This window comes from Phyllostomus hastatus, unplaced genomic scaffold (genome assembly GCF_019186645.2).
Source record: "Phyllostomus hastatus isolate PE091 unplaced genomic scaffold, TTU_PhHast_1.1 phas_contig_402, whole genome shotgun sequence".
Taxonomy (NCBI): Eukaryota; Metazoa; Chordata; class Mammalia; order Chiroptera; family Phyllostomidae; genus Phyllostomus; species Phyllostomus hastatus.
In genome coordinates this window covers 3,729,882-3,756,474 of record NW_025333873.1, presented here as the reverse complement: position 1 = coordinate 3,756,474, position 26,593 = coordinate 3,729,882, and the positions used below count along the sequence as shown (strand labels likewise).

Genomic DNA, 26,593 nt, shown 5'->3' with positions numbered 1-26,593 from the left:
CTCAGGCCCTGGGGTACTGAGCTACTCTGAGCTACTGCCTCCTTCTCCAGGGACGGTGGACACGTCTTCATCTAGAAGTCACATAAGCATCAAGAAGGAGAGCTCCCCCGTTTTAATGAGGGAAGTACATCTAATCTGGAGTCTGAAATGGTCCTTGCAGCCAGGAGTAAGGGGCCTCTTGTTCCCAGTGCCTAGCGGGGCCCCTGCTCCTTCCCAGCATGCATTTGCCCTGGGCCCATGCTCCTCTCCCAGCTCATCTCCCTCCACCCCGTCCTGCAGCTGCTACTCCAGACAATCCTGGTGGCTTCCAGTCATTGTACTTTTCTGAGGTTGTCCTCCTCTGGCCGATGGTCCCGCCAGTCCCTCACCCAGAATGGGCTCACCTCCCCACCACGGCCCTTCCTCAGCCCTCCTTCTGCACCGCCACCTGTGCAAGCAGGTATTCAAGACCCAGCTTCAGTGCGCCCCCCACACCCCGCCTCTGCCCCCTCATGAAGCCGTCCCTGGTGCCTGCAGCTGGGAGTGAGCCGCCACCCTCTGAGCAGGCTGCAGTGTACGCCCGCCCCCTAAGCGCGCCGTGGCCCTCCCGGTCTGGAAATGTGTCTTCTCCTCTGTCACATGTGAGTCCCTGGCTTGCCTTTAAAAAGTTCCGCCCTGTACCCTGTGCACAGGAACGCTCAGAAAGCGCACATTCAGTGACAGGGTGGGGCCACCTGCGGCCCCTCTTGCTTCGGACCTGTGGGCCAGAGCTGGACTCTGGCTAGAAGATGAGCTTAGCGTCCCGCTGGGGCCCTGGAAGGTCCTGCGGGCTGGGAGGCCAGCGGAGGGAGCCTGGGCCAGAGTTCTGATTCTTGTCTCCTAGGGCCCCTTTCCAGTCCCTAATGCCCCTCGGATAGCAATGACGAGGGGTCACAGGCGGGAAACTGAGTCAGCGAGTGCCGGTGCCAGAGTAGAAGGGGAATTTAAACCCACGAGCGAGTGAACACCTCTCAAACAGAAGCCATTTGGCGTTCATTCGGGAGAGCAGGCCCCATGTGCTGCATGGCCCGGCAGTGCAGCTACGATCAGATGCCCGACTGGAAGGTGCTCGGGTGCCAGGGCAGCATGCAGGGCTGGGCATCTCCAAAACACCAAGTGCCCCGGCGGGTCTGTGGGAGGAGTGTGCACGCCGTACTGCAGGGGAGGGGGAAGGCTTCACAGAGGAGGTGGCATCAGAGCCTTGAAGGGTGAACAAAATTAATGGAAGTCTTCAAGGTGGAGGGTCGGCGGGGGGTGGGGGTGGCTACACCAGGCAGAGGAAATGCCATGTCTCAAGGCAGGGAGTTCTGTGTGGTGGGCACATAGTGGGGTGGGGTGGGGTGGGGAGGGGAGAGGAGGGGACACCATGATAAGAACAAGCGTCTGTGCCAGTTCCTGGCCCAGGTGAACCACGTGCAGATTGGACCCACAGCACCATCGCACACACCGAAGCCCCAAACTCGGGGTGTCGGCGAGGAAGCTCAGGGACGGAACAGAAAGGGAGACCACGGGTTTGGCCCACTCAGCCTGTTGCTGGTTTCCTGACGGCCCAGGGGCCGCTCAGGTTCCTATGGGGCGGGACACTGGCCAGCAGGCCGGGCCGGAGGGCCCCTCCCCACGTGGTGTTCCGTGGCCCCGACGGGTGCTGAGGGTTGTTTGAGGAGCTGACGAAAGGCTGACCCTGAGCTGAAACGGCCTCCCTTTGAGGTCAGGAGGGCTCCGTCTCAGGCATCCTGCACCTGATCCTGGCTACAGGCCTCTCTGTGTGTTTAAACTACACTCCAAGATCCCCACACTACAGGGGATCTTGGTCTGATCTTGTTCACGGGAAGCTGAGGCCCTGAGGCTCCGTGGCCTCGTGTGTGACCCGGACCCAGGTCCAGGCCTTCTGGTGTCTCCCATCTGACCCTGCAGGACAGGGGCTGTGTTTTCTTCACTCCGGGGTGTTAGGCCTGTCCACAAATATCAGCATGTTCAGTGAATGAATGAATGAATGAATGAATGAATGAATGAATGAACGAGGGCAGGCCCAGGTTAAGAGTGGCTGTCGGTGCAGACGGAGCTAAGAGCTAGGCACCAAGCCGGGTGGTGAGCACCGAGGAGCTTGAGCGTAGCGTGGTCGGCTGCCCTGGGGTGGTGGGAAAAGGGGGGGTGGCCAGGGGCAACTCCGGCGCGTGCCCAGTCCCCATAGGACAGTCTGCCCCAGGAACTGGAATGTTCACCTTGCGAACACATCGGTCACTTCAACGGTCTCTCCTCAGACCCCTCCGTTTCCTCCGTTTCCCCGAAGCAGCCCCGTGAGGTGGGCATCATCATGCCCACACTACAGATGAGGAAAGTGAGGGTCAGAGAGGCAGAGGAAGTGGCAGAACCCAAGTAGGATCAGGCTTCTGGCCCCGTGTCCAGAGCTTTCTCCAGCATGACCCCACAGGGCTGCTCCCTGAGGGGCCTGGGTGGCCGAGCACAGAAAGTCAGGCTGCATTTCCACCAGCTCGTCTTGGTCCGCCGGGCCACCCCCAACAGGCAGGACCCCCAAGGGCTCCCTCACTCGCAGCACTGGGAGGACCTCTCCCTGTCCGCCACCCTCTCACTTTGCTCGGACACCGGCAGCTGCGGTGCCAGATGCCTCGGACCATTCTCGAGTGGGTCGGTTCCCGCTGCATTGTTCCAAGTGTTCCTCTTTGAGTGTCTACTGCTGTCAATGGCGCTGGCCACAGCAGGTGAATGGCGGAGGCATCGCTGGTGTTTATAAAGGAATATTTCTGGAAACCTTCTCGCCATCTGCCTATTCTTGCTGCCCAGCCCCTTCCACAGAGCCCTGCCTGTGGCCACCTGCTGCAGACATGGAGATTGGAAGTGGATTTCTCCACTCAGCGCCCAGGTTGCAGGGAGGCTAGTTCCTGTGTGGTCTATTGAGGCTGGAGGGCCAGCCCCCCGGCTCAAAGAGGAAGGTGGGCATCGGGTAGACAGGGTGCTCAGCCTGGAGGACCAGGGGGAGACAGAGGGGCTCGCATGGCTGGGGTGAGGCCTTGTGAGCTGGGGCCACTGGCCTCAGCCCGTCTGCTAATAAACCCCACACAGGTCTCTTCACCCCCAGCCTGGAACAGGACTGGCTTGTGTGGCCCGGGGCTGCCTTGCCGTAGGTGTAATAACAGAGCAACCTGTAGCTAAACAGCCAGACACTGCGCTGTCTGCCCAACACAGGGACACATTTCACAGAGGAAAGGACACACTTGCTTTTTGTAAAGCCAGCCGAGCCAGCAGGTGGCATGCAGAGCATCTGGGGTGCTGCAGAGAAAGCAGTCTCGGGGCTGCTGTGGGAAGCGGCAGGCAGCCCAGCGCCCTCCTCCCCCTCCCCACCCCTGGCCGCCCCTGTGCACAAAAGGCTGCAGGGTGGGCTGCCAGGGCCCCCTGCCCAGCGCCGTGGGCCTGACTAAGAGGGTGATGTGGGCAGGGGCTGCGGTGGGAGGGGTGGGAGGGGTCCGGGGGAGGCTACCGCGAGGTCTCACCTCCCGCCCCACCCCCACCCCCCGCCGGCGCAGGTGCTGATGTGTGGGGGGGCCTGCCCGATGCTTACTTCCTTCTTTAATCCTGCAGTGCTCTCTCTGCTCTTCCCCTACTCCCCTCCCCATCTTCCCATCCCACCTTCAGACTTGTCTCTGGGGGGAAAGCCATGTATGGTGAGGAGTACCCCGGCTTTTGGTTAAAGGCTGCCCGACGTGCCCCTGGCCCAGAGGGCCGGGCTGTGGCCAAGCGGAGGCAGAGGTGAGTAAAAGGCAGAGGTAAGCCTGGCCCGGCCTTCAGGGGCTGCCCGCTGTCCTGAGGCTGAAGGCAGCCATGCCTCTGTGGCTCTGCCTGTCTTGCCCACCTCAGTTCCTACACCCACTCTGGGCTCCAGCCGCGTGGAACCTGTCTGTTCCCACATATCGGCTCCCCTCCCGGACTTAGGCATCCCGTCCCCTCTGCCTGCTCTGTCTTCACTCTCCACTTTGTTCTCTCCTGTGGGTCCCTGAGGTTTCAGCTGAGGTGTCACCTCCTCCTGGAAGCCTTCCCTGACCACTACTAGCCTGGGTCAGGGTGCTGCTTTTGTAGCTTGCATGCTGCGCCTGTCCCATGCCTGTTGTGTCACATGCCTGTCCTCTTTGTCTGCCCCCTGGCCGCTGCCCCACTGGACGCAGGCTCCCTGAGAGCAGGTCATGCTCGGCCCCCAGCCTTGGCGTGTAGATGACAATGTTTGGTCACTGGATGCATGAGTGGGAAGGAAGACAGAAAGAGAACTGACAGAGGGGAGACAAGGGGGGCTGACAGGGTTTCTTCTCATGGATAGACCTGCAGGAAGCCCACAGAATCCCTGCCATACCGGGGCCCAGAGAGCTCCTGGCTACCTGTTTCCTAGGAGCCACACTGGGTCTTCCAGCCTGCAAACCCCACCCCCACCCCCTCCCTGTGCCCAAGGAAACCAACCTTCTGGAGGGAGAGAAAGAGGCAGAGGAGGCCTGGGAAAGCTCTGCAGGGCTGGGCCCCCCTGCCCTGGGTCCTCCTGAGCCCCGGGATGGGGTCGTCACTTCTGCTTCCCCAGGACCCCTTGCAGTCAGAGGGCTGTGCCTGGCACCTGCCACCGGCACGCTGGCAAGCACGGGAGGGGACAAACACAGATGTGGGCGCGAAAACACGGGGGGCACTGATTTTCCAGAAATCACAATGGCCATTCAGGCTAGGGGCAGGTGGCGTGAGCAGCCTCCTTGCCCCAGCCCTGCCAGAACTTTCCCCATCCATCCTCCCCAACAGAGCTGAGGACCTCCTAAGACAGGGGCTCCCCTACCTCGGAAAGTCACTTTGGCGATCCTGTCGCCCTTGCCCCGCAGCTCCGAGACCGTCTTGAGGTGGACGAGCAGGGCCATGCTGGTGTGGAGGGCCCAGGCACTGCCAGGCGGGAGCAGCTGGAGAAGAGCGAGCCCGGAGCCCGGGAGCGTGGCTCACACGCCTCACTCCGCTCTGCCGCTGCCTCCTCCCTCCCAGCCCCCTCCGATGCTGCCCACAGAGACCAAGGCAACCGAGCAGAGCTGCTCCTTCCAGCGACTCCACTCGCGGAGACTCACAGCCCTGCCAGCCCCCGCCCCTCCAAGTTGTCGGCCCAGCGTGTGTCTCTGTGTGTGTGTGTGTGTGTGCACCCAGCGTGCAGCCTGGGAATGCAGACGGGGTCGGAATTCATTATTCAGCAGCTGCCTGCTCCCAGATAAAGCCCCGTCCAGCTTCGGGTGTCTTCTCTTAGTTCCCGGAGCACAGCTTCCTGCCAGCCTCTGAGCGGGGCTCTGCCCTCCCTGTTAGGCAAGCTCTGCCACCACCAGGAGTGGGCACGGATGTGAAAGGGGTGGGCATGTGGCTGGGGATGATCTGTGTGCACAGGGAGCTGGGATGCTGCACCTGGGTTTCAGGGTGACCCTTGCCACCTCCCCCACCGTCCAGTTGGCCACCAGGGCTGCTGGTGCCCACAAGGCTCAGGGAGCCTGAGGGGTCAGGCCTGGCTTCTATGAGTGGGTCAGATTGTGCCACATAGAAATCTTAATGCAGGGCTCCCCAGTGGGAAAATCAGTATCTACCAGACCACATCCAGTCCTAACCCCTTGGCCCCGGGATCGCTGGACCTAGCGGGGTGGAGGTGCTGCTAGAGGCAGGCTAAGCTGGCTGCAGATGTCTGACTATGAAGACTTCAGAAGCTCGTGCTCTACCAAGGGCAATGCTAAGGTCTGGGGCACTGACCCACTGACTGAGCCCCGTCCTGGGGGCCTGGGGATGCGGATCCTGGGGCTGGTGAGATGGGCTGGAGCAGATGCTGGGGTGCGGGGGGAGAATTTCCAAGGGCCAAAGAAGAACTGCCTCCTCCTTTCTTCCAGCAACGTACCCGAGGAGGGGCTCGTGGGGAAAGGGACCCTGGGGACTGGGGTCCTGGGGACTGGGGTCCTCGGACCTGGAGCCTTTGCAGGGCCAGCTGCACCCTTGTTCTTTAGTGTTTTCTCTGCACAAAATGCCCCTAGCCTACCCTGCCTTCTCACCCGGACTCACTCAACCGGTGCCCACTCCTGGAGGTGCCTCTGCACCTGCGTCCGTATCCAGGCTTCGTCAGGACCCCTGAGCGGCCTCTGCCCCTCTCTCCTCCCCCCTTTATCGGGCTGCTCCACTGGCTTCTCTCCACTGACTGGGAGACCTCAGGCACTGCGTCGTTTACCCCCAGGGCCCAGCATGGTATCCCGAGTACAGCAGATGTCCAATGAATGTTGGCAAGATAAGAGAGCCAACTTGGTGATTTATGTGGAACGAGTTCAAGATTAAAAAAGAGGAATATTACATTTTCACAGCATGCTAGCAAGCTGATTACTCCCTTTGAATGTTATAGTCCAGTCCTGCAGGATGGACGAGAACCTCCTTCTCTCCTTTTAGATGCTTCCTTGCTACTTGCCTTGTTATTCTTTTTCTGTTTATGTTCTATTTTCTTCTCTCTCACTTCTTCCTCATTTCCTGCTCTCCTTTTTCACTTTTGCCTAACTGTGTTGAATCAAAGAATATTTTAGTATATTGCATTTATCAAATACAAATGAATGTCTACATTTTTTAAAGACCAGATAAATTTAACATCCTTTAATTTTTTTCCTTTTTAAATCATATTTTATTGATTATGCTATTATGGTTGTCCTGATTTCTCCTCCTTTTCTCCCCCTCTATGTAGCACCCCCTCAGACAACCGCTGCACCATCATTCCTGTCCCTGGGTCATGCGTGTAAGTTCTTTGGCTCCTCCGCTTCCGATACTGTACTCTACATCACCATGACTACTCTGTGACTACCTATTTGTACTTCTTAACCCCCTCACCTCTTCACTCATTCTCACATACCCTCTCCCACCTGGCAACCATCAAAACACTCTTGGTATCCATTATTCTGTCTCTGTTCTTCTTGTTTGCTTAGTTTGTTTTTTAGGTTCAATTATTGATACATATGTATTTATTGCCATTTTATTGTTCATGGCTTGAATTTTCTTCTTTTTCCTAAATAAGTCTCTTTCACATTTCATTTAGTAATGGTCTGGCGATGATAAACTCCTTTAGTTTTTTCTTGTCTGGGAAGTTCTTTATCTTCCCTTCAACTCTAAGTGCTAGCTTTGCTGGGTGGAGCAACTTGACTGTAAGTCTCCGATTTTCATGACTTTGCATATTTCTTGCCAATCCCTTCAAATCTACAGTTTCTTTTGAGAAATCAGCTGACAGTCTTATGGGCACTCCTCTGCAGGTAACTAACTTCTTTCCTCTTGCTGCTTTTAAGATTCTCTCTTTCTCTTTAACCTTTGGCATTTTAATTACGATGTGTCTTGGAGTGGGCCTCTTTGCATCGATCATAATTGGGAATCTGTGCTTCCTGGACTTGCATCTCTTTCCTTCACCAAATTAGGGACATTTTCTCTCATTATTTTTCAAGTAGATTTCCAATATCTTGCTCTTTCTCTTATCCTTCTGGCACCCTGATGGTGCAAATGTTGGAACACTTTAAGTTGTCCCAGAGGCTGCTTATGCTATGCTCGTTTTGGGGGTTTCTTTTCTCTTCTTGTTTGTTTTTTTCTCCCTTATGTTCCATGTCATTGATTTGATTCTAGGCTTCATCCACTCTACTGTTGCTTCCCTGTAAATTGTCCTTTATTTCAATCAGTGAGTCCTTCATTTCTGACTGGACCTTCTTATATTGTTGAGGTCCTCACTATGTTCCTTGAGCATCTTTATAACCAGTGTTTTGAACTCTGCATCTGATAGATTGCTTATCCCCATTTCATTTAGCTCATTTTCTGAAGTTTTGATGTTCTTTCATTTGGGCCATGTTTCTTTGTCTCCTTGTTTTGGCAGCCTCCCTGTGTTTGCTTCTATGTATTAGGCAGAGCTGCTTTGACTCCCTCTCTTGGTAGCGTGGCCTAATGTAGTAGGTGTCCTGTAGGGTCCAGTGGCACAACCTCCCCTATCACCTAAGCTGCGTACTCTAGGTGTGCCCTTCATGTAGGCTGAGTACACCCTTCTCTTGTAGTTGACCCAGGATTGCTGTTGGCAGATCAATGGGAGGGATCTACCCAGGCCAGTCAGGTGAAAGGATTGGCTATGGTCACATACTACCAACCTCTGCCCTTTGTGGAGAGTCAGCTGTGCAGGCGCAGGATGGTGGTGCGCTGACATGGTCTGTAGCTGTCCACTGTGTGCGCCGGCCCCGGGGTCTCCCCAGGTGGTGTGGGAGAAAATCAGCTCTCATCTGTGTTTTGCCTGGGGCCACCCTGCCTGAGCTATAAAGCAATCTGAGAAGGCTGCTACTTGTGCTGGGTTTGGAGATTCCCAGGCAAAGCCAATCTGTGAATCTAGGCTGGGTACTGCTAGTGCTGGGCCTGAGACTCACTGAGGCCAGCTGTTTCTTGTTTGATAGGATTTAGGAAGTTGTGCAGCATGAGCCAAAACCAGCCACTCATATGCAAAAGAAGCTTGGGTGGGCCCATCAGTTGGGTGGGGCAGAGTCTCTGGGGATCTCCAAGGCAGGTCAAACAGTGTTAGCCAGGTTAATGGAGTCTCAGATATGGCACCAGCTTGCCGGCTCTGTGGGGACAGGATTTAGAAAAGGGACAATGACCTCTGCTTGCTTTGATGCCAGACACTTCAGTTTCTCCCTTTATGCTCTGGTGCCCTTCAAGCAGCCACCCTGGTGCTGGAGCTCAGAGGGAGTGAGTCTGAGTAGGTGCGTCTGTGTGTGGGCTCTTTAAGAAGAACTGCTTGGAGCTCCCGAGGTTTCTTCCACCAATTCAGTCCCTGCTGGTTTTTGCAGCCAGAAATTGTGGAACTTAACTCCCTGGCACTGGAACCCCGGGATGGAGGGCCTGATGGGGGGCTGGGACTCCTTCCAGAGATATCCCTCCCAAATTTTTATCCACCACGTGTGGGCGAGGGACCAGCCCATTCCCTGGCTGTGCCCCTCCTACCAGTCTGGATGGATGTGGTTTCTTTAATTACATAGTCAGACTTCCATTCAATTCAATTTCTGATGGCTCTAAGTGATGGTTGTTCTATATTTTAGTTGTAATTTTGATGTGGTTGTGCGAAGAGGTGGGCCATGTTTGCCTACACTGCCACCCAGACCCAAAGTCAATATCTCTTTTTTAAAAAAACTAAATTGGCTTGGTGGCACTCATTAGGAAAAAAATCCATTCTCCTCCCTAGGCTCTCTGGAGGTTCTCTCTTGAAGGGGGTGAGTTTCATGAGGTCTCCAATGCACCTGTGTATCTTTGGAAAAAAAGCCCATGAACTTGCCCTAGGCAAGGCAATCAGCTTTGCCAAACCTCAGTTTCCATATCTGTGAAGTTGTTCCACCCGCCAGTTCCACGCTGCCAACGCAGAACATCCTTCAGCTCAGCCAGCTGACCCTTCTGAAATCTGAGCCACAGCCCACTTTAATTTCCGTTCTCTCATTACCCATTTTGGTAACTCAATATACAATTTATGCAACAAACATGTACTGAACCCCTTCTAGTACCAGGCCCTGGGGATTCAGGGATGAATATGATACAGCACTGGACCATGTATAAGAGACAGATGGCCTAGAACGCAGACAAGTAGACACAGGCGTGATGGGTCCGTGGGCAGAGTAAGCTCAGGAGCCATGAATGGGGGAGAGGAGCAGACACCTTGACCTTGTTCTGGGCTGGAATCGGGGAGGAGGTCATTAGAAACACCTTTCTGGAGTATGGCACCCCTGAACTGAGGGCTGTTCTTTTACAACTTTTATAAGTATTTTTCCTACAGTAGCCCAGGCTCTGCGAGGAGAGTTTAGAAATACACACAGTTATGACTGGATGGTGAAGGCTGGGTGAAGACTCCTCCCGCCTCATTTGCAATCATTCATTCCCTTTCAGTTTCTTTTCCTTCCCAGGCCTGTTTTCCTGCTTCCCGCACCTCATGGAAGCCTGCGGCTCCCCCCAATTCCATTGGTATCCCCCAGAGGAAGCCTTTTGAGAATTCCGGCTGCTTCAGCGGCCTGTGCGCTCATTAGTACCTGTGGTCTTCATCAGCTGCCATGACAGAGTCACCTGTGAGGAGAACGCTGTCATCTCGCAGCTGAAACGAGACTGGGAAGGACAAGGGTGAACGGCAGAGCCCTCTGACTGGTACCAGGACTCTGCCAGGGTCCTGGGAAAGCAGGTCTGGGTCCGAGTCCCAAACAGCATGATGCTTTGGAGACTGTTGCCTTACCCTCGCCGGGAGTGTGTCAAAGAACTAAGGCTTCTCCCTCTCCCCCAAAGAACCCAGGGCAGGTGTGAGGGTCACCAGAGACATGTGAATGTGGGGTGCCAAACAGTTACAGGAGGGCGGCATTGTTACAAAGGAACCCTCAGGGGCCTCGCGCAGGTTTGCTCTCTGGGCCGGCACCACACTGCCTGCAGATTTGGGCCGGACTGAACTGCGGAGCTGGGGACAAATGTCCGTCACAAACCCCGATGTGTTCATCGTCTGCCTTTTGCCCCTCCAAACTGCTAGTTTGAGGAGCAAGATGAGATGAGAGGTCCCAGGGAGAGAGGAGAGATTAATGAAAACCTCCCCCTGGTGAACTGGAGCGCAGTAGGCAGCTTTGAGGGAAAATGACTCTAGCCGGGTGGGGGTGGGGGTGGGGGGCCTGGGGGCACTCAAACCCCCAGAGTTGGAGCAGCAGCTCCCGCCGTGGGGCTGCTGCTTCCCGCGCCTCCTCCAAAGCAAGGGCGTTCCAAGCAGGGCCACTGCAAGTGCTGCGGTGCGGAGAAGGACGAGGGCAAATCCAGCTGGGCCTCCTCAGCGACTTTCCAATTCCGTCCGGCGTCTGAGCGTCACCACACCTGGCAGTGAAGTCCAGAGATGAGCCCATTTCTGGATGTGAGAGCGGAGCTCGGGAGGGATCGGTGATTTGCAGGGTCACCAGTAATGCACGTGGAGAATGGAGCATTTTCAGCGCGCGCCAGGAGGGTCCGCTCCAGGAAGTGGGTTTTGAGTGGGGGCGGGCGGCGGCCCAGGAACACGGAGGCTTCCCGGCCGCACTGGCGTTGCCGGGCGCGCGGTTGCCGGTTGACCCCGGCTGTTGACCCTCCAGCGGAAAACGCCAGAAGCAGGGCTCGCTGAGCGCTCGCCGCAGCCACCATGGCCTCCCGCAGCGCGGGCACCCTAGTGACCGAGTTCAGTGCTGCCTACAGGCCCCCTGCCCTCATGCCAGGGTAAGGCCACAGCGCACCCAGGCTGAACCTGCAGGTTGGAGCCCCCGGGACACCTTCCCCTTCCCCCGCCCCTGAAACCCTCCTCTGTCGTCCAGACTCCGCCCCTGCATCTATGGGGTTTGAAGGAACCCAAGGTGCCAATTTTCTGCCCAGCTGGGTGGTCCCCCCACCCCCTGCCAAGGGATGAGAGCTCAGAGCAGGCGGTGGCCAGGCGCGGAGCTGAGGCTCTCCAGATCCCCCTTGGTGGGACGTCAGTCCCTAGCAGAGACAGAATGCACCCAGGCCATGATAAGGGGACCTCCAGTGGGTGGGGGCAGGGTTAGGGGGAGGAGAGGGAGACATCCTATGGGGTTCAAGTTTGGAGACCCCGGGCAGGAGCAAGAAGGTGAGAAATCCCCCAAAAGTTAGCAGGCTTGTAAGCCTCCAGCACAGTTCAGGCTCCCAGGACTTGCGCAACATTAGTATTTGTCCTTTAAGAAGCTAAGGACACTTCCGGCCAAGATGGAGGCATAGGTAGATACACTTTGCCTCCTTGTACAACCAAAATAAGGACAACAACACATTTAAAAACAAAAAATAACCAGAACTGTTAGAAAATCTGGGTTCTCAAGCTGTATGGAAGCCTGACAACCAAGGAGTTAAAGAAGAAACACTCGTCCAGACCGGTAGGAGGAGTGGAGATGGGCAGCCGGGGTGGAGAGGACATGGGGCAAGGCAGTGGCTGGAGGACCAGGGTGGGCGAGGTGGCTGCTGGTGGAGCGGGTGGTCCCACATTTGCGTGTGGGTAAACCCAGAGGAACAACTGGGGGGTGAGACAGACTGCGCAACCCAGGGTTCCAGCGTGGAGAAATAAAGCCTCAAAACCTCTGACTGTAAAAACTTATGGGAATTGAAGTGGAGGGAGAAATTCCTAGCCTCACAAGAGAGTTCGTTGGAGAGACCCACAGGGTCCTAGAATGTACACAAACCCACCACCCAGGAGTCAGCACCAGCAGGGCCCAAGTTGCTTGTGGGTAGAGGAGGAAGTGATTGGAAGCCCAGAGAATGCTGAGCAAGTGGCATTGTTTCTTCTCTGTCCTCTCCCCCACATACAGCACCACAACACAACAGGGTTGCCCCACCCTGGCAAACACCTGAGGCTCCACCCCTTACTATGTAACAGGCCCAGGGGGGCGAAAATATATGGCCCAAATGAAAGAACAGATCAAAGCTTCAGAAAAAATACAACTAAGTGACAAAGAGATAATCGACCTATCAGATGCCCAGTTCAAAACGCTGTTAATCAGGATGCTCACAGAAACAGGGGAGTGTGATTGCAAAATAGGAAAAGCAAAGACTATGCAACATGAAATAAAGGAAAATGTACAGGGCACCAACAGTGACAGGAAGGAAACTGGGACTCAAGTCAATGGTTTGGAGTAGAAGAAAGGAATAAATATTCAACTAGAACAAAATGAAGAAACAAGAATTCAAAAAAAAAAATGAGGAGAGGCTCAGGAACCTCTAAGACAACTTTAAACATTCTAACATGCAAATCATAAGGGTTCCAGAAGGAGAAGAGGAAGAGCAAGAAACTGAAAACTTATTTGAAAACATAATGAAGGAGAACTTCCTCAATCTGGCAAAGGAAATAGACTTCTAGGAAGTCCAGGAAGCTCAGAGAGTCCCAAAGAAGTTGGACCCAAGGAAGTACACACCAAGGCACATCATAATTACATTGGCCAAGATGAAAGATAAGGAGAGAATCTTAAAAGCAGCACGAGAAAAGCAGAGAGTTACCTACAAAGGAATTCCCAAAAGAAACCTTGCAGCTGATTTCTCAAAAGAAACCTTGCAGACAAAAAGGGGCTGGAAAGAAGTATTCAAAGTCATGAAAGGCAAAGACCTAAATCGAAGATTACTGTATCCAGCAAACCTATCATTTAGAATGGAAGGGCAGATAAAGTACTTCCCAGATAAGGTCAAGTTAAAGGAATTCATCATCACCAAACCATTATTATATGAAATGTTAAAGGGACTTATCTAAGAAAAAGAAGATGTTCAAAAATATGAACAGTAAAATGACAATAAACTCACAACTATCAACAACCAAACCTAAAAAACCCAAAAAACAAATATGAACTAAGCAACTAGAACAGGAACAGATTCATGGAAATAGAGATAACATGGAGGGGAGCGGGAGGGAGAGAATGGGGAAACAGGGACAGGGAACAAGAAGCATAAACGGTAGGTACAAAATAGACAAGGGGAGGTTAAGAATAATATAAGAAATGGAGAAGCTGAAGAATTGTATGTATGACCCATGGACATGAACTAAGGGGAATGATGCTGGGAGGGGTGGTACAAGGTGGAGGGGAATATAGAGGAGAAAAAAATGGGGCAACTGTAATAGCATAATCAATAAAATATATCTTAAGAGAAGAAGTTAAGACCAATGGGCACCTGGGGGTGGGCCTTGGAACCCTGGCAGGATGGCTGTGTGCACTGTCCTGGGCGTGGGGCCAGCTCTCCCAGCGCCCTCCCTGCATCCTCTCGGTGTGCTGGCTCTGAACGGTTCCTCGCCCCCAGGGCTGCCTGGCTTTTAGCATTGCCAATGCAGGGTCAAACCTACCTTGTCTTTCTCTGGATGTTTTCAAACACCAAACATCCAAGATGCAAGTCTGATTGTTTCCTTCTTGCCCTTTCCCCCAAAGTGTCTGAGATTTCCACTCCCAACCTCCTCTCTAGGGTATAAGATTGTCTTATCTCCCCGACCAGTTATCACAGGCCTTGAGGGCAGAAGCTGCATTCTGAGAAGCAACCTTCACAGTTTCAGCACATCTGTGCAGAATGAATGAATGAGTGAGTGAGTGTATGAATGAAATTAATGTCTTGAGAGTTCGACAGGCAGGTCTTCATGTGGGCGGGGAAAAATATGCTCTCTCTTGGGAACTGAACAGATTGACAAGTGAACACAAGATTTCATAATATACTTAGTGTGAGGTTTGGGGTGTTTGGGAGCAGGACAAGCAAGACATTTGAGGGGCTGTGGCATTAACATAATTTCTGCACACAGAGGCAGTGCAGGAACCAGGGGCTGGTGCTGCAGGTTTCACCAGCCCACGTGTGGGCAGGACCTTGGAGAGCTCACAAGCTCCTTGGGTTCCCGTCCGACAGAGCTGATTTGCCAGGTCCCGTTTTCCTATTCTTTCATTCCTTTAGGCATTCGTTTGATAAAGACACGTTGAATGCTTGGGATATTCCAGGTGTTTTATTAAGACCAAAACAAGGTGGGGGCTGCCCTCGAGGGGTTCCCAGTCTGGGGTAAAAACACGTTAGTTCAGGTCCACCTTTGCATTCTCAGAGAGCGGTGTTTATACCACACTGTGGGTGTTTGTCTTAAGGTTTGATTTGATGCAGGGATATGTTTTTCCCTTAAGCCCCCCACAGTCTCTACTTGGAACTGAACCCTCCCCCATGGCTCCCCGACTCCGTTTAGGTCTGAGTGGTGGGTGGGGGAGGGGATTGTTCCGGAAGCGATCCCCGGACGCTGTTCTGTTTACAGCGCTGCCTGCATTTATTTCCCTTGGACGCTCTGTCCTGTTCCTGGTCTGGAAACGGTGATAACCAATGAGCTGCAAACAAGGCTCCAAGCCCGGCCTGGGCTCGTGTGAGCCGCGGAGCCTGGTCCTGCTGCTTTCCCAGCTGGATCTTCCCAGGAGGGGCACACGCTCCCTGGAGATCCCCATCCGTGAGGGGATGAATTGAGTCGTCTTGTCTTCCCAAATGTCACCTCATGGGCAATTTTGTTAACTTAATGAAAGAATCCAAGGGTCCCCACCACGCTTGGGTGATTATTATTTCTGTGTGTCTTCTCTAACATTAATCACGGGATTTTCAGGGATTTCCAGAGTCTTCTGACACTCAAATCGCCCCCCTCGCCCGTTTTGTTCAGAGAGACAGAGCACAGCCGCAGCGGCGAGGGCCTCGGAGTTCAGGTAACCCGGCCTCTCCTGTTTCCGATGCTGTCCCCGAGGTCCGAGGGGACCTGCCTGAGCCCCGGGCTGGCTCTGGGAGAGTGGGGCTGGAACCAGGTCACTGAGGCCCTAGAGCAGCACTGTGAGCACCCACTTATGAGCACCTACTAGGTGACAGGCACTGTGCTGGGCTGTTTACGAACTTTTTATGAAAAACCCTTCACAGCGACCTAGAAGAGAAATGAGAAACTTGCCCCAAGCCATTCAGCAAGCTGCCCAGCCAGGTCTCCGTGACTTCGACACCCCCTCACCCGGGTCCCTCCCGTGGCTTGCCGTCACCCTTAGTCAGACCCCCGTGGTGTTCTCGGCCTGACTGCAGGTACCGTGGGAAACAGGATGCTGGTCTTCAGACTGGTGGGCCAGGGCGCTCCTGGCTGCTCTGGGCGGCATGGTCCTCGAGCACCTTGCCTCTGTCCGGCCCGTGCACCACCCCTGACCCTGCGGGAACTCTTGGGTCAGCGTCTCTGGGGCTGTAAAAGCCTATGACGGGATGAGACTGGCCTAGTGACACTCCGTGCCTCCTGCTTGCAGGTCACATCTGGGTGACCTCCTTTCCCTTGCTCTGTCTCCCACCACAGCTCACCAGGGGCTCTGTGCAAACACGTGACCTGCCACTGTGCATTCATCCACACCCAGACTGTCTCTGCCCGCACCCCCCATGCCCACAGCTCCTGCCCTGGAGGGAGGGAGGGAGGGAGGGCAGGAGGACGTGCACCCCAGCCCCTCCCTCCATTTGCGTGGAGGGACAGCTCTGCTCCTATCTGCCACTGAGCTGGGCCGGGACCTCAGGGCCTTGACAGTTGTCCCTCTTGGCCATTGTCAAGAGCTTGGTCCCACAAGGTGGCTGTGCCCCTTCCCCCAGAATCCCCGCACCACAGATGGGCAAACCCAGTCTGTGCTGGTAAACGATTAGCAACCCAGTCTCTGGAGAGAAAAAGCCTTGGTCTGTGGCGCTCACTCGTATCTGTGCTATAAATACTCCTGCCGCAGCTGAAGCTGGGCTGTCAACACGATGCACTGCACACGGGGCCGGGGAGAGACGCGCAGCGGCGGGTGTCACGCAAACCCCACCACACAGATGCGACCCACAGAAGCCACCTCCAGACCACAGACACTAGGGAAATGTATAAAATACCCAGGAAGTGATGCGTTTTCAGTATTTATTACCTTTGTCTTTCATATCATTTCCTTAGTAGTGACTTTATGTAATTTAAATTTTAATGCTAGCTTGTTTAAACACAGGTGTGCAAATACCCTGAAAATGTAGCAGTCGGCCCCCTTGAGCCCGCATGAGCTGGTACAAGCCACCCCCAGCACCCTCTGCCCGAGCCTGACAACTTCCTCAGGCCGAGGTCTCACTCCCGGGGTGAGAGTGGGGTGGGCCCACGCAGGGGGAGGGGGGATTTGGCGGCTGTGTTTTCGAAGTCCCTTCCGTTTCCGCCCAGGTCCTGGCTCGGGAGGTATAGCCTGAAGACAGGCCAGTGCCTCCTGGGCTGTGAAATGGAGCCTCTGCTCAGGACGTAGGAGACCCTGTGTGTCCAGATAGGCAACCGGCCTTCTCGCCCGGCCCTGAGGAACTGGGGAGCCTTCCTAAAAGCGGGGGTCGCAGGCCCTGGGGACCTGGGCTTTGGAACAGGGACCTCCCTTCTCTCCAGAGGAATCATTAGCCCTTAAAAATGTGCCTCCATTTGTCAGCTGGAACCAACGGCATTTAAAGAGTGCCAGGCAAGCTAAGGATGGACATGCGAGTAGCTGCTAGCCCTCTCTCCCCACGGAGTTTACAGTCCCGGAGGAAAGGCTAGACCAAGGGCCCAGGTGACTGCAGCACAGCGGGGCGTGCACTGAGACGTGACAGAGGCACAGAGAGCAAAGTCAGTTCAGTGGAGGGGACAGCCACGGCCCCTGGGCGGGTCCGAAGGGGCTCCACGCAAACAGGGGCATTTGACACGCTCCCTGAAGGACGGGTGAGATCACAGTGTGGGCAGAGGAGGAGAGCAGCGTCTCCTGGACAGAGGGGTGGCTGGAGGAAAGCATGGGGTGGGGGTGCCCATAGGACACATGCCCACAGGGGCACGTGGCCTGCTGGGCAGGAGTGGGAAAGCTGTTTGGCTGAAAGTGGGTGATGAGATGGGGAAGATCTTCCGCAGCAGCCGGACTCCAGCAGGCCCTGGAGCACCCGGCTCAGTCTACTCTCGATTTCATAGGCAGTGGGGAGCCCGGGGGGCTTTGCCCGTGGGAAGGATCTGATTCGAACTGTGCTCAGCAGGCGGTGTTGTGGAGAGGAGGGCGCATGTGGAATGAGGGCACATGTGGAATGAGGGCACACTGAATGGTAACAAGTTAATCAGTTAGTCGGGATGCTCGTGGGATCCCCGGTGGCTCCTGGTAATTAATTTTCAGGTTACCCACCCAGTGCCACTGAGTGGCGGGGAGGGGCTGCTCCCCGTGTGCACAGTCGCCAACCTCAGTGGACTCCGGGATGCTTGTGTGATCATTGCCCCGGGGGCCGGCTGAGCACGGGCTTCTAGCTCGCGTGGTGTGCAGGTGGGTTGGGGCACAGGAGCGGTGAAGGCGTCAAGGAGGAGGGGTGGCGGCACCGCAGGGAGTGACTGAGGCCCTTGCAGGAGGCCTGCCATCCCCTCTGTTCCTCTCCACCTCGCCCTGCCGCGTGACCACTAAAGCAGGCCTTCAGAAGGCTCTCCAGTGGCACCGCACCGGGTCTCGCTCCAGGCTCACAGACGCAGGTGCGCATGAGGGACACAGCTGAGGTGGCCAGGGTGTGCCCACGGAGTGCTAAATAAGTGTGGACACTTGCACGTGCGTGCACATGCGTGCACATGCCCCTCCCCGAGCAGCAGGTTCTGCACGGGGTCTGGAATCCAGGCAAAGCTTCGGAGGGAGGGTGCGGAGGAGACGGCTCCTGTTCTATTGCAATGCAAATGCCTCGGCGCTCGGAGAAGGTGGGGAAGGGGGGCAGCAGAGGAGGAGCGCACAGAGAGCCTGGGGGTGGCGACGAGAAGAATCGCAAGAACACGTCACATTTCTATAGCTGCTTTCTTCGAGGGAGCGCAAACGTCCCCGTGGGTGGGGCGCTTTGTTTCAGAGACAAGCCCCTTTGGAAACAGCGTTCCAAGACGTGGTGCCCCCGGGTTTCCGGACTTCTGCCTCCTCCGGGGAACGTGCATGAACACTTGTCACGTGCCGGGCGCCGTGCAGGTGCTGGGGGTGAAGGAGAACGCAGATCAGCAGAGGAAAAGAGCCGACGGGGTCGGTGCGGTTGAAGGGCGATCCCGTCGGGAAGCGGAGATGTTGGTAGAGGCCGTGCGGTCCGCGAAGGCGGCAGAGAGCCCTGGTTCTGGGACTGGGTGGGAAATGCCCTGAGGGGCGGGAGGGGAGAGGCACCGGGAGGAGAAGTTCATGCGAAGGGTCGGAGGCTTCGAGAGCATGTGGGGCCCCAGAGATGCCGGTAACAGTCCTGGGCCTAGGGCGCCTGTGGGGACGTGGTGAGAGCCATCGGCCTCGGTGACCTGGCACCAGTGTGGACGACAGGCTGGGAGGGGTGGGACTGGCTCTAGGACCCCGGCTAGGAGATTGGAGACTGTCCGGGTGAGTGAAGAGGAAGGCTTGAGGCTGTGGGACGGAGGAGGGCCGTGGGGGAGTCACCGACGAGGGAGCACAAGCAGGACTCGGGGAGGGTTGGCTGCGGAGGACAGCAGGGTGGCTCCTGGTGCTTTCTGGTGCCATCTGGTGGGTGGGGTGACCTTAACCAGGACAAGGATACCCACAAGGAGGAGCAGGCTACTTTCTGTCGTTCTGAGTGTGGAGTCTGTGGGCGCGCCCTGTGTGCACAGCTAGGTGTGTGCATCTTGCTTAGCAAGCAGGGGGGTCGGGCCAGAGACTCAGGTCTGGGCGACCGTGGCCTGGGGAGGCCATCTAACACAGATGAGCCCCCTGGAGGCAGTGGGGCTCTGGAAGGAGAAAAAGCCTCTGGGGTAACAGCAGCACGCAGGAGGTGAGCGGGGAAACAGAGCCAGACCCCCATCTGTCCCCCTCCACACTGGGGCTCTCCTCAAAGCCTCACCCAGTGGGACCCCCTTCATGGAGCTCCGCCACCCCCACTGCGTGGGAATGGGTCTCCTCGCCTTTCACAGCCTCAGAGCCTTGACCATCGGGACAGCCCTGTACACTCGCCCTGGGGCTCAGTAAGCACTGAATGGGGGGTGGGGGCTCAGGGAAGGGGGACTGGGCCTCGAGGACCTTTGTGAGTCCCTGCACACCCAGCACTGTGCTTGCACACAGTAGGTTCCCAATAAAGTAACTCTTAATGCCACCCTGACTCTTAAAAAGTACGTGTGCAAAGAAGAAAGCAACAACCCCACACCCCTTAACCCACACACCCGGAATTCCCCAGAGTCAGCATGTGGTGAACGTCGGTCCAGGTTTCTCTTCACGTGTGTGGTCGGATCAAAGACGAGATGGATGGGTGGAGGGGGTAAAAGACAGACTGAGCCATTTCACAAAAAGAGGATCATACGTATTTGCTGCTTGAGTGTGAAGAGCAGGAAACAGGACCTTACGAGGGTTAACCGAAGCGAAGGACACTGCAGTGAAATGGGGAAAGGGCTGGACTTGAGATAAATGCTAATTCACTGCAGGAGACACTAGTTCATAAGAGATCCGTCTGAGAGAGAGAGAACAGAAACCATCGCGGGGTTAGAGTCTCATGATGTTGTGCATGTGCATATGTGTGTGTGCGTGTGCATGTGCATGCATGTATGCATGTTTAATGGCACTGTTCCGTTTTAGATGCCACGTGCTGACTCTGCTTTAGGAATTCGCAGTGAAAGCAACTGCTGTTGAAACGGTGTCTGCCTCTGCCGGGTCCATCACACTCACATCCTGTCCCGCCGCCAGCCTTCCCCCGGCTGCCCTCCCTACTGTTGTCCTCAGGTAGACGTGCAGCTAACCACCCGTCGTTCTAACCATTCCTGCAATTACCATTGTTTTTTCTTTTGCATCGTCTCTTAGGACTTTGCAGGATTTTGTCACTGGACCACCCCCCACCCCGGGGGGCTGTTTCCTCAGTCCTCGGGAAAGAACTGGCAGCTGCTTTTGTACCCAAGTGGCCACTTGGCCAGTGTGATATTCTAGGGTCTCGTAGTCCCTCTGTCGCTTTCTTACCACGTCGCTGGTAGGACCCGGTGACCAGCCCCTCTCTCGTTCTCTGTGTTGCGAGCCCCTTGAGAGATGAGACGAAAGGGACACAGCGGACAGTGGGGCGAGGCTGACGCTGAGCCCAGCCAGGGTCGGCAGGGCTGGGCCGGGGCAGGCTTTCCTCCCGAGGGCAGAGCGTGTCCACCCAAACCAGGGTGTGGGGGAGCCGTGTGGGCTTCCTTGCTCCCAAGGAAAGGGGGAAGGAGGGGTGGGCTTCAAGGAGCCCTGATTTTCTCCCTTCCACTCACCAGTGTTCCTCCGCCGGCTACACAGAAGAGCAAGTGGGGGACAGAGACTTCTGCGGGGGGCTCCCTCCTCCCGGGAGGCTCCCTCTTTGTGGAACGGCTCACTGAGATGAAGGAAGAGGATTCTCCCTACCGCTTGCTTTGATCGCTGGCTTTACTGAACTCCTGTTGTTACTAAGTCTCGAACCCAGCGCAGAGAACGCTCAGGAACCCTGCTTCTGCTTCTCGGGGCATGTTTCTTCCAGTGAGTTTCCTCCAGTGCCAATGTGACAGTGAGCGAAGGACCTTGGACTTGGTGATTGGAGGACCTCACGTGGCTTTAATGAAACAGCACAGGTTCACGTTTAGTGGTGGGTCAGAAGTCAGGCCGAGTGAGGTCACAGAAAGAGCAGGAGAGGAAGAAGTGAAGATGTTCCAGAGGATTCTTTAGAGAAATTCGAAAACAAAGGAATAGAACGGATGGCACGTGAGAAAACACAGCTTACTGCAGCCCTCCACTGTCTGGGAAAAGTGTGCACGCTTGCAGGTGGCAGGGGAGAAGCTAAGAGGGAAGGAGAGACCGCAGACGGCCAGAAGGAAGGGCAGAGGTGGGGTGAAACAGGGAGGGGCCGATGCGGGGCGTGGAGGCAGGAGTCAGGGACCCCCACCCAGGAGGGGTAAGCCTTGGCAACAAGGGGAACTCTGTCCTGTAGTGGCCAAGGCGAGCCCACAGGCTCACAGGCACTCAGCAGCTCCCCATCTGTCCCGGGGCAGGGGACGTGGCCACCAGCATGGAACTCAGGAGAGACCAGCACACGGGCAGAGGCAGGTGGGAGAGGGTCAGGACCACCCGGGTCAGGGCACTGAGAGCAGAGTCGCCCAGGGACGAGACGGGTGAGGCTGAAGGGAGGCCTTCCCCTCGCTGCCTGCTCTGTGGGCCCATCTCTCCCTGCTCTGGCCCAGGCAGACTCGAGCGCTGCAAGATTCTAGAAGGCACAGCTGCTGAGGGTGGGGAGGACCAGCCAGCAGGGCGGGACTCTTCTTCGCACTCTGCCTGCAGTGGAGAGCACTGGAAAGGCCAGCCACCATGCTTAGCTTTCTTGCCTTTCACCTGAAGACAAAGAGAAGGAAGCCGTGCGTCACGGCCTAGTTGCAAGCCTGCAGCCATTCTCCTGGTGAGCAGACTGGAGCCCGACGTCGCCCTCAGAGGGAACGCTGCAGCGCTGGCTTCAAGACCTCACCGTCTCCTGTGGCCTCCGGTGCAGGACGAGTCCCTGGGATGGAGAGACGCAGGACGCAGGGGTGGCGGGGCTGCCCTGGGGATGCCGCAGGAGACCTCCGCATCCCCAGACCAGCCCCCGAACAGCCCGTCGGGGAGCAGTGACTTGCTAACAGCCTTGCTGAGGCGGTTGGGACGGGGATCCCTGAGTTCTGGCCCCCGTGTAAGCCTCTGGTCTGGAGATGTGACCAGCCTGGAAGTCTAGCGGAGGGAGAGGTCCACAGTCTCTCATTTGTCCTCCCCCCAGGGACCCGAGCTGGGCAGTGAGCCTTAGGCAGCCTCTTGAGGCTCAGAGGTGACCCACAGGCCCAGTGGCCTCACGCCCAGGTTTGAAGGGCCCCCTGTGGAGGTGGCCCTGCAGCCCTCCCCTGACCTCTGCCCCCCACCTCCCGCTGCCGGCGCAGGTACAAAGGCCACGTTCCCGGCTTGGACTACTCCTTCGGCTCCACCTATGGCAACGCCACTCTCAAGTACTTCCAGGACCACCGCAATGCAGCCCTGGAGAACAGCGGCACCGCCTTCAGCAAGGGCGGCCACTTCCCAACCCTCTGCTCCCCGAACCTCGACCTCGTGCTGTGTAGCCGCTCGCAGGCCCGGGCCCGCTGGCTGCACAGGCCCAGCTACACCCGCTTCAACCTGGACAATGATCGCTCCACCGAACTCTACCGCTTCTACCAGGTGGGCCGGGGCCGGCAGAGGCCTCTCACCCCCGGAATGCCGTTGCTTGCTATCACAGAGCCCCTGGGCCAGCAGGGCACCCAGAGAGCTAGGCTGGGGACAGGGCCCTGAGGAGAGGGCTCAGGACTCTGCTTCTTGGATCTCCCCTCCCCCAGGGGCCTCCCCCAGGGGCTCTGGTGGCTCAGTCCCAACTCCCCCGCTGCCCAGGGAGCTGGAGTGTTTGGGGGCACCCAGCAATCGCTGCTGCCCTGTAGCCTCTTGGCCCTGGGGACCCCTGCTTACCCCTGCCTGAGTGAAGGCTGAAGCTCCCCCAGATGAACACCAGGTGCACAAAGGGCCCACCAAGTCCGCCCCTGGACCCAGCCCCGAGTCTGCTCTCGGCCACATGTGCCCACCCGGAGCCAGGGGCCCACCTGACAGACACCTCCTGCCCCGCAGGCCTCTGAGGACCTGCCCCAGGTCGGCCTCAGCCCCAGGCTGGGCTCTAAGTGCCCTAGAGGCAAGTGCAGGGGGCCTGCCCACAGCCTGGTGTTCTTGTCCGGCTCCTCTGGCTCTGGTTCAGACGAGCCTCGGCCACCACAGGGGCTGGGCTACCCTAGTGGGGGCCAGGCCCATTCTCCGCCTGTTCCTGGCAACCTCACCGTCTCCCTTGCAAACCTCCCTACGGGCTGGTCAAGGTCACGGGTTCCCGGGGAGCTCCAGGGAGAAGACCAGGCCAGCGCCGTCAGATCTGAGGAGCTGTGGGGCCAGCTCAGTGCGCCTGCGCTGGCCTTTGCTCTCCATCTTGGCACACAAAGCGTGTTCCACCCAGGAGGGAGGGGAAGGGAGGAAAGAACATGCAGAGCTTACCTGTGCCACCTGCTGAGCTGGGCCTCCGATACCTAACCTCTGCTGGTCACTTGTGTCCTTTGCTCTCCGTAGCAAAGCTGGTGTGGCGCCTGGTCTTGTCCCCATCGGACAGGTGAGAGAAGCCAGGCTCAAGGAGGTCGCCAAGCTGGGGGCCGCTCCAGGGGGACTAGGGGAGGCAGACACCACCCTGGCTCAGGGGCAGCCAGGCGGGAACTGCAGGTGCCCAAGGCCACTCCCGCCCACTAACAAACCGTCTCCTCTCTTCCCGGGTGAAACGGCAGATGGCACAGGAGCACCGAAAGCACTATCGAGACAAGACGGACACGGTGCCCCGGGTCCCCTACTTCGTGCTGCCTGTGAAGGAGCGGGAACGGTACCCCATCCCCACCGACCTGTGAGTGCCTGCCTTCCCTCCCTCCATCCAGTCAGCAAACACATGTGCACAGCTCACTCGGGCTCAGCCGGGCACGCAGGCGCCCCAGACAGAGAACTGAGTCAGGGTCTTGCCCTAAAGAGCTTTTGCTCTGAAGGGTGACAGTTACAGAGCAAGGGGGTCAGGGTTCTGGGAGCTTCAGGATGCCAGGAACCTAATGGGCCGAACCAGGAAGAGCATTTTCCTAGCCAGATGCAAACCCCATAATTTTTGTGAGGCTGCATCTGTAGGTTTCTTCCCTTGCCCTGGCACTCGCCCAAACGCGGGTGCAGCTGCCCTGAGCAGCGAGGAGCTGCTGCCCTCTGGTGGATGTGGAGGACACTGCATAGAACAGGGAATCCTTGCCCCCAACCCCAACAGGACTTGGAAAACGTTCTCCTAGGGACTTGAAAATAGCTTTCAAAGTCCAACTGTCCGTCTGACAAAATATGAAAGTTCCTCCATCCTTGCACCTGACTGCTTTTATCCGGGAGGGCTTTCTTTCCCCCAGAGAAGGGCAGCTGGGCCCTGCAAGATGTCCCAAGCAGGGGGATCAGAAGTCTGTGCCATGAAGGTGTCGTGTGGGGTCAGGGGTACTGAGGGGTCGGGGGCATCAGGACATCAGTGGGCAGGTCTTGGGTTTCCAACTCCATGCTGACCCCTGGCTTGCCCCAAGAGCCCGAGCCTCGTCATTATCATTGTTGATAAAGCAGCAATGCTTTCCATAGAATAATTCTTTCAAATAAACATATAACTGCCTCTATAGGTTCCCCTCTGCAAGATAGATGAGCCCATTTTATAAATAGGAAAACTGAGGCTTAGCAATGGTCTCAGAAATTTGTGCCAGGTGGCAAGTCTGGTTGGAGGTAGAACCTGGAGGAACCCAGGCTTCCTGACGCCACCTCTAGGACCCTGGTTAGCCCTCTCCCTGCTTGGGGTGGCTACGAGTCAGCCCAAAGCTGGAGTTAGTGTGGGGCCTCTCCTGGGGTTGCACCTCCTCCTGGAACCACTCTGGGCAGGATCTGCATCTCCCACAGCTGCAGAGCGCCCGGGACACCCAGCTCTGTTTCTTCTCCCAACTGTCAGGCATCCTGTGCTGTGTGGGTGGCTCCGTGTCCAACGCAGAGGGCCCGCCAGGCGGTTGGGAGTCAGGGGGTCACCACCTGCAGCCATCCCTTTCCTTGATTGCTTCTGTGGCCTGGAGCAAGTTCCTGCCCTTCCCTGAGTTTCATTGCCATCAATACCATCACCATCATCACCATTACCACCACTATCACCATCATTACCACCATCATCATCACCATCACCACCACTACCCATTACCATCACCATGACCATCATCACCATGACCACTATTACCATCACCAATCCTACCACCATCATTATCACCACCACCACCACCATCCATTACCATCATCAACACCATCACCATCACCACCACCATCACCACCACCATCACCACCACCGTCATCACCATCACCATCATTATTACCACCACCACCACCACCACCATTCATTACCATCATCGATACCATCAACATTACCACCACCATCACCATCACCACCATCATCATCAACACCACCATCTATTACCATTATCACCACCATCCATTACCATCATCAACACCATCACCATCACCACCACCATCACCACCACCACCACCACCGTCATCACCATCACCACCACCATCATTATTACCACCACCACCACCACCATTCATTACCATCATCGATACCATCAACATTACCACCACCATCACCATCACCACCATCACCACCATCATCATCAACACCACCATCTATTACCATTATCACCACCATCCATTACCATCATCAACACCATCACCATGACCATCACCACGACCATCACCACCATCATTATCATCACCGTCACCATCCACATTCCTTAGAACACTGGTTGAGTGTTTGCTCCTTGTTCAGCGTTGTGCTAAGTGCTCTATATGCGTCACCTCACTGACGCCTCAGCACAGAGCGAGGAAGGAAGCACCAACACCTGTTCACTTGGTGTGCGCACACTTCCAGCAGCAGTGGGGCCCGAATCCATTCCAGGTCTGCCTGCCATCCGTGTCCCCGCTCTTAAACGCTCTACCCCAGTGCAAATGTAACCTGTGTCAAGGACAGGGTGACTTGCCAGATGCTGAGCTGACGCACGGCCCACAGGGTGAGAGGCCACATGGGCTAGGGACTGGGCAGGTGGGGCCGTGCGGGGTCACTTTGCACCCTCCCTCCCTGGCACACCACCTAACGCTGCCTCCACCCTCACCCCCAGGCCTCCGCTGAGCCCGAAGGATAAGTGGCACCTTTTAAGATTGTCCCCCGACAACCTGAAGACCTACCAGACGTTCCCATCTGGGAAGAGGGTCTCGTCACAGGAGCGGCAGAAGAGAGACTTGTACTTTGAGTTCAGAGCATGATGCCTGAGAGCCGTGGCCCCAGCCAGGCTGGCTCTTTGGAATAAAATATTTAGCCGTGACTCCCCCACACTCCTCTCCTCTGAGCTCCAGGAGCTCTTGGCCGCAGAGGGTCACACAGCACAGTGTCTGAAGGGCTGTGGGAAGCTCAGCCCAAGGGCTTCAAGCCAAGAAAAAGTAGTGTCCAGGGACCTGCTCGTCCGCCTCTCCCCCTGACG

General features: G+C 56.4%; 2 protein-coding genes across 3 annotated transcripts in view; one reads left to right on the top strand and one right to left on the bottom strand.

Moving 5' to 3' along the window:
• Positions 1-4,919, bottom strand: part of OTOF (otoferlin) — an 86,720-nt gene extending 81,801 nt beyond the window's left edge. For both annotated transcript variants that reach the window (XM_045844423.1, XM_045844422.1), the window contains exon 1: positions 4,841-4,919. In XM_045844423.1, the coding sequence (XP_045700379.1) occupies positions 4,841-4,919 (79 nt within the window). The remainder of the gene's footprint in view (positions 1-4,840) is intronic.
• A 6,278-nt stretch (positions 4,920-11,197) lies between these two features.
• FAM166C (family with sequence similarity 166 member C) lies at positions 11,198-26,378 on the top strand. Its single transcript, XM_045844282.1, has 4 exons — positions 11,198-11,271; positions 22,409-22,682; positions 23,813-23,925; positions 26,234-26,378. Exons 1-4 carry the CDS (start codon positions 11,198-11,200, stop codon positions 26,376-26,378), a joined length of 606 nt encoding a protein of 201 aa, XP_045700238.1.
• The last annotated feature ends 215 nt before the right edge of the window (positions 26,379-26,593 follow it).

Excerpts from the sequence above, each read along its gene's own strand:
- FAM166C (XM_045844282.1), top strand. The coding sequence starts at position 11,198 with ATGGCCTCCCGCAGCGCGGGCACCCTAGTGACCGAGTTCAGTGCTGCC. Across the intron at positions 11,272-22,408 it reads CCCCCTGCCCTCATGCCAGG|GTACAAAGGCCACGTTCCCG; the intron begins GTAAGGCCACAG and ends CTGCCGGCGCAG. Across the intron at positions 22,683-23,812 it reads AACTCTACCGCTTCTACCAG|ATGGCACAGGAGCACCGAAA; the intron begins GTGGGCCGGGGC and ends GTGAAACGGCAG.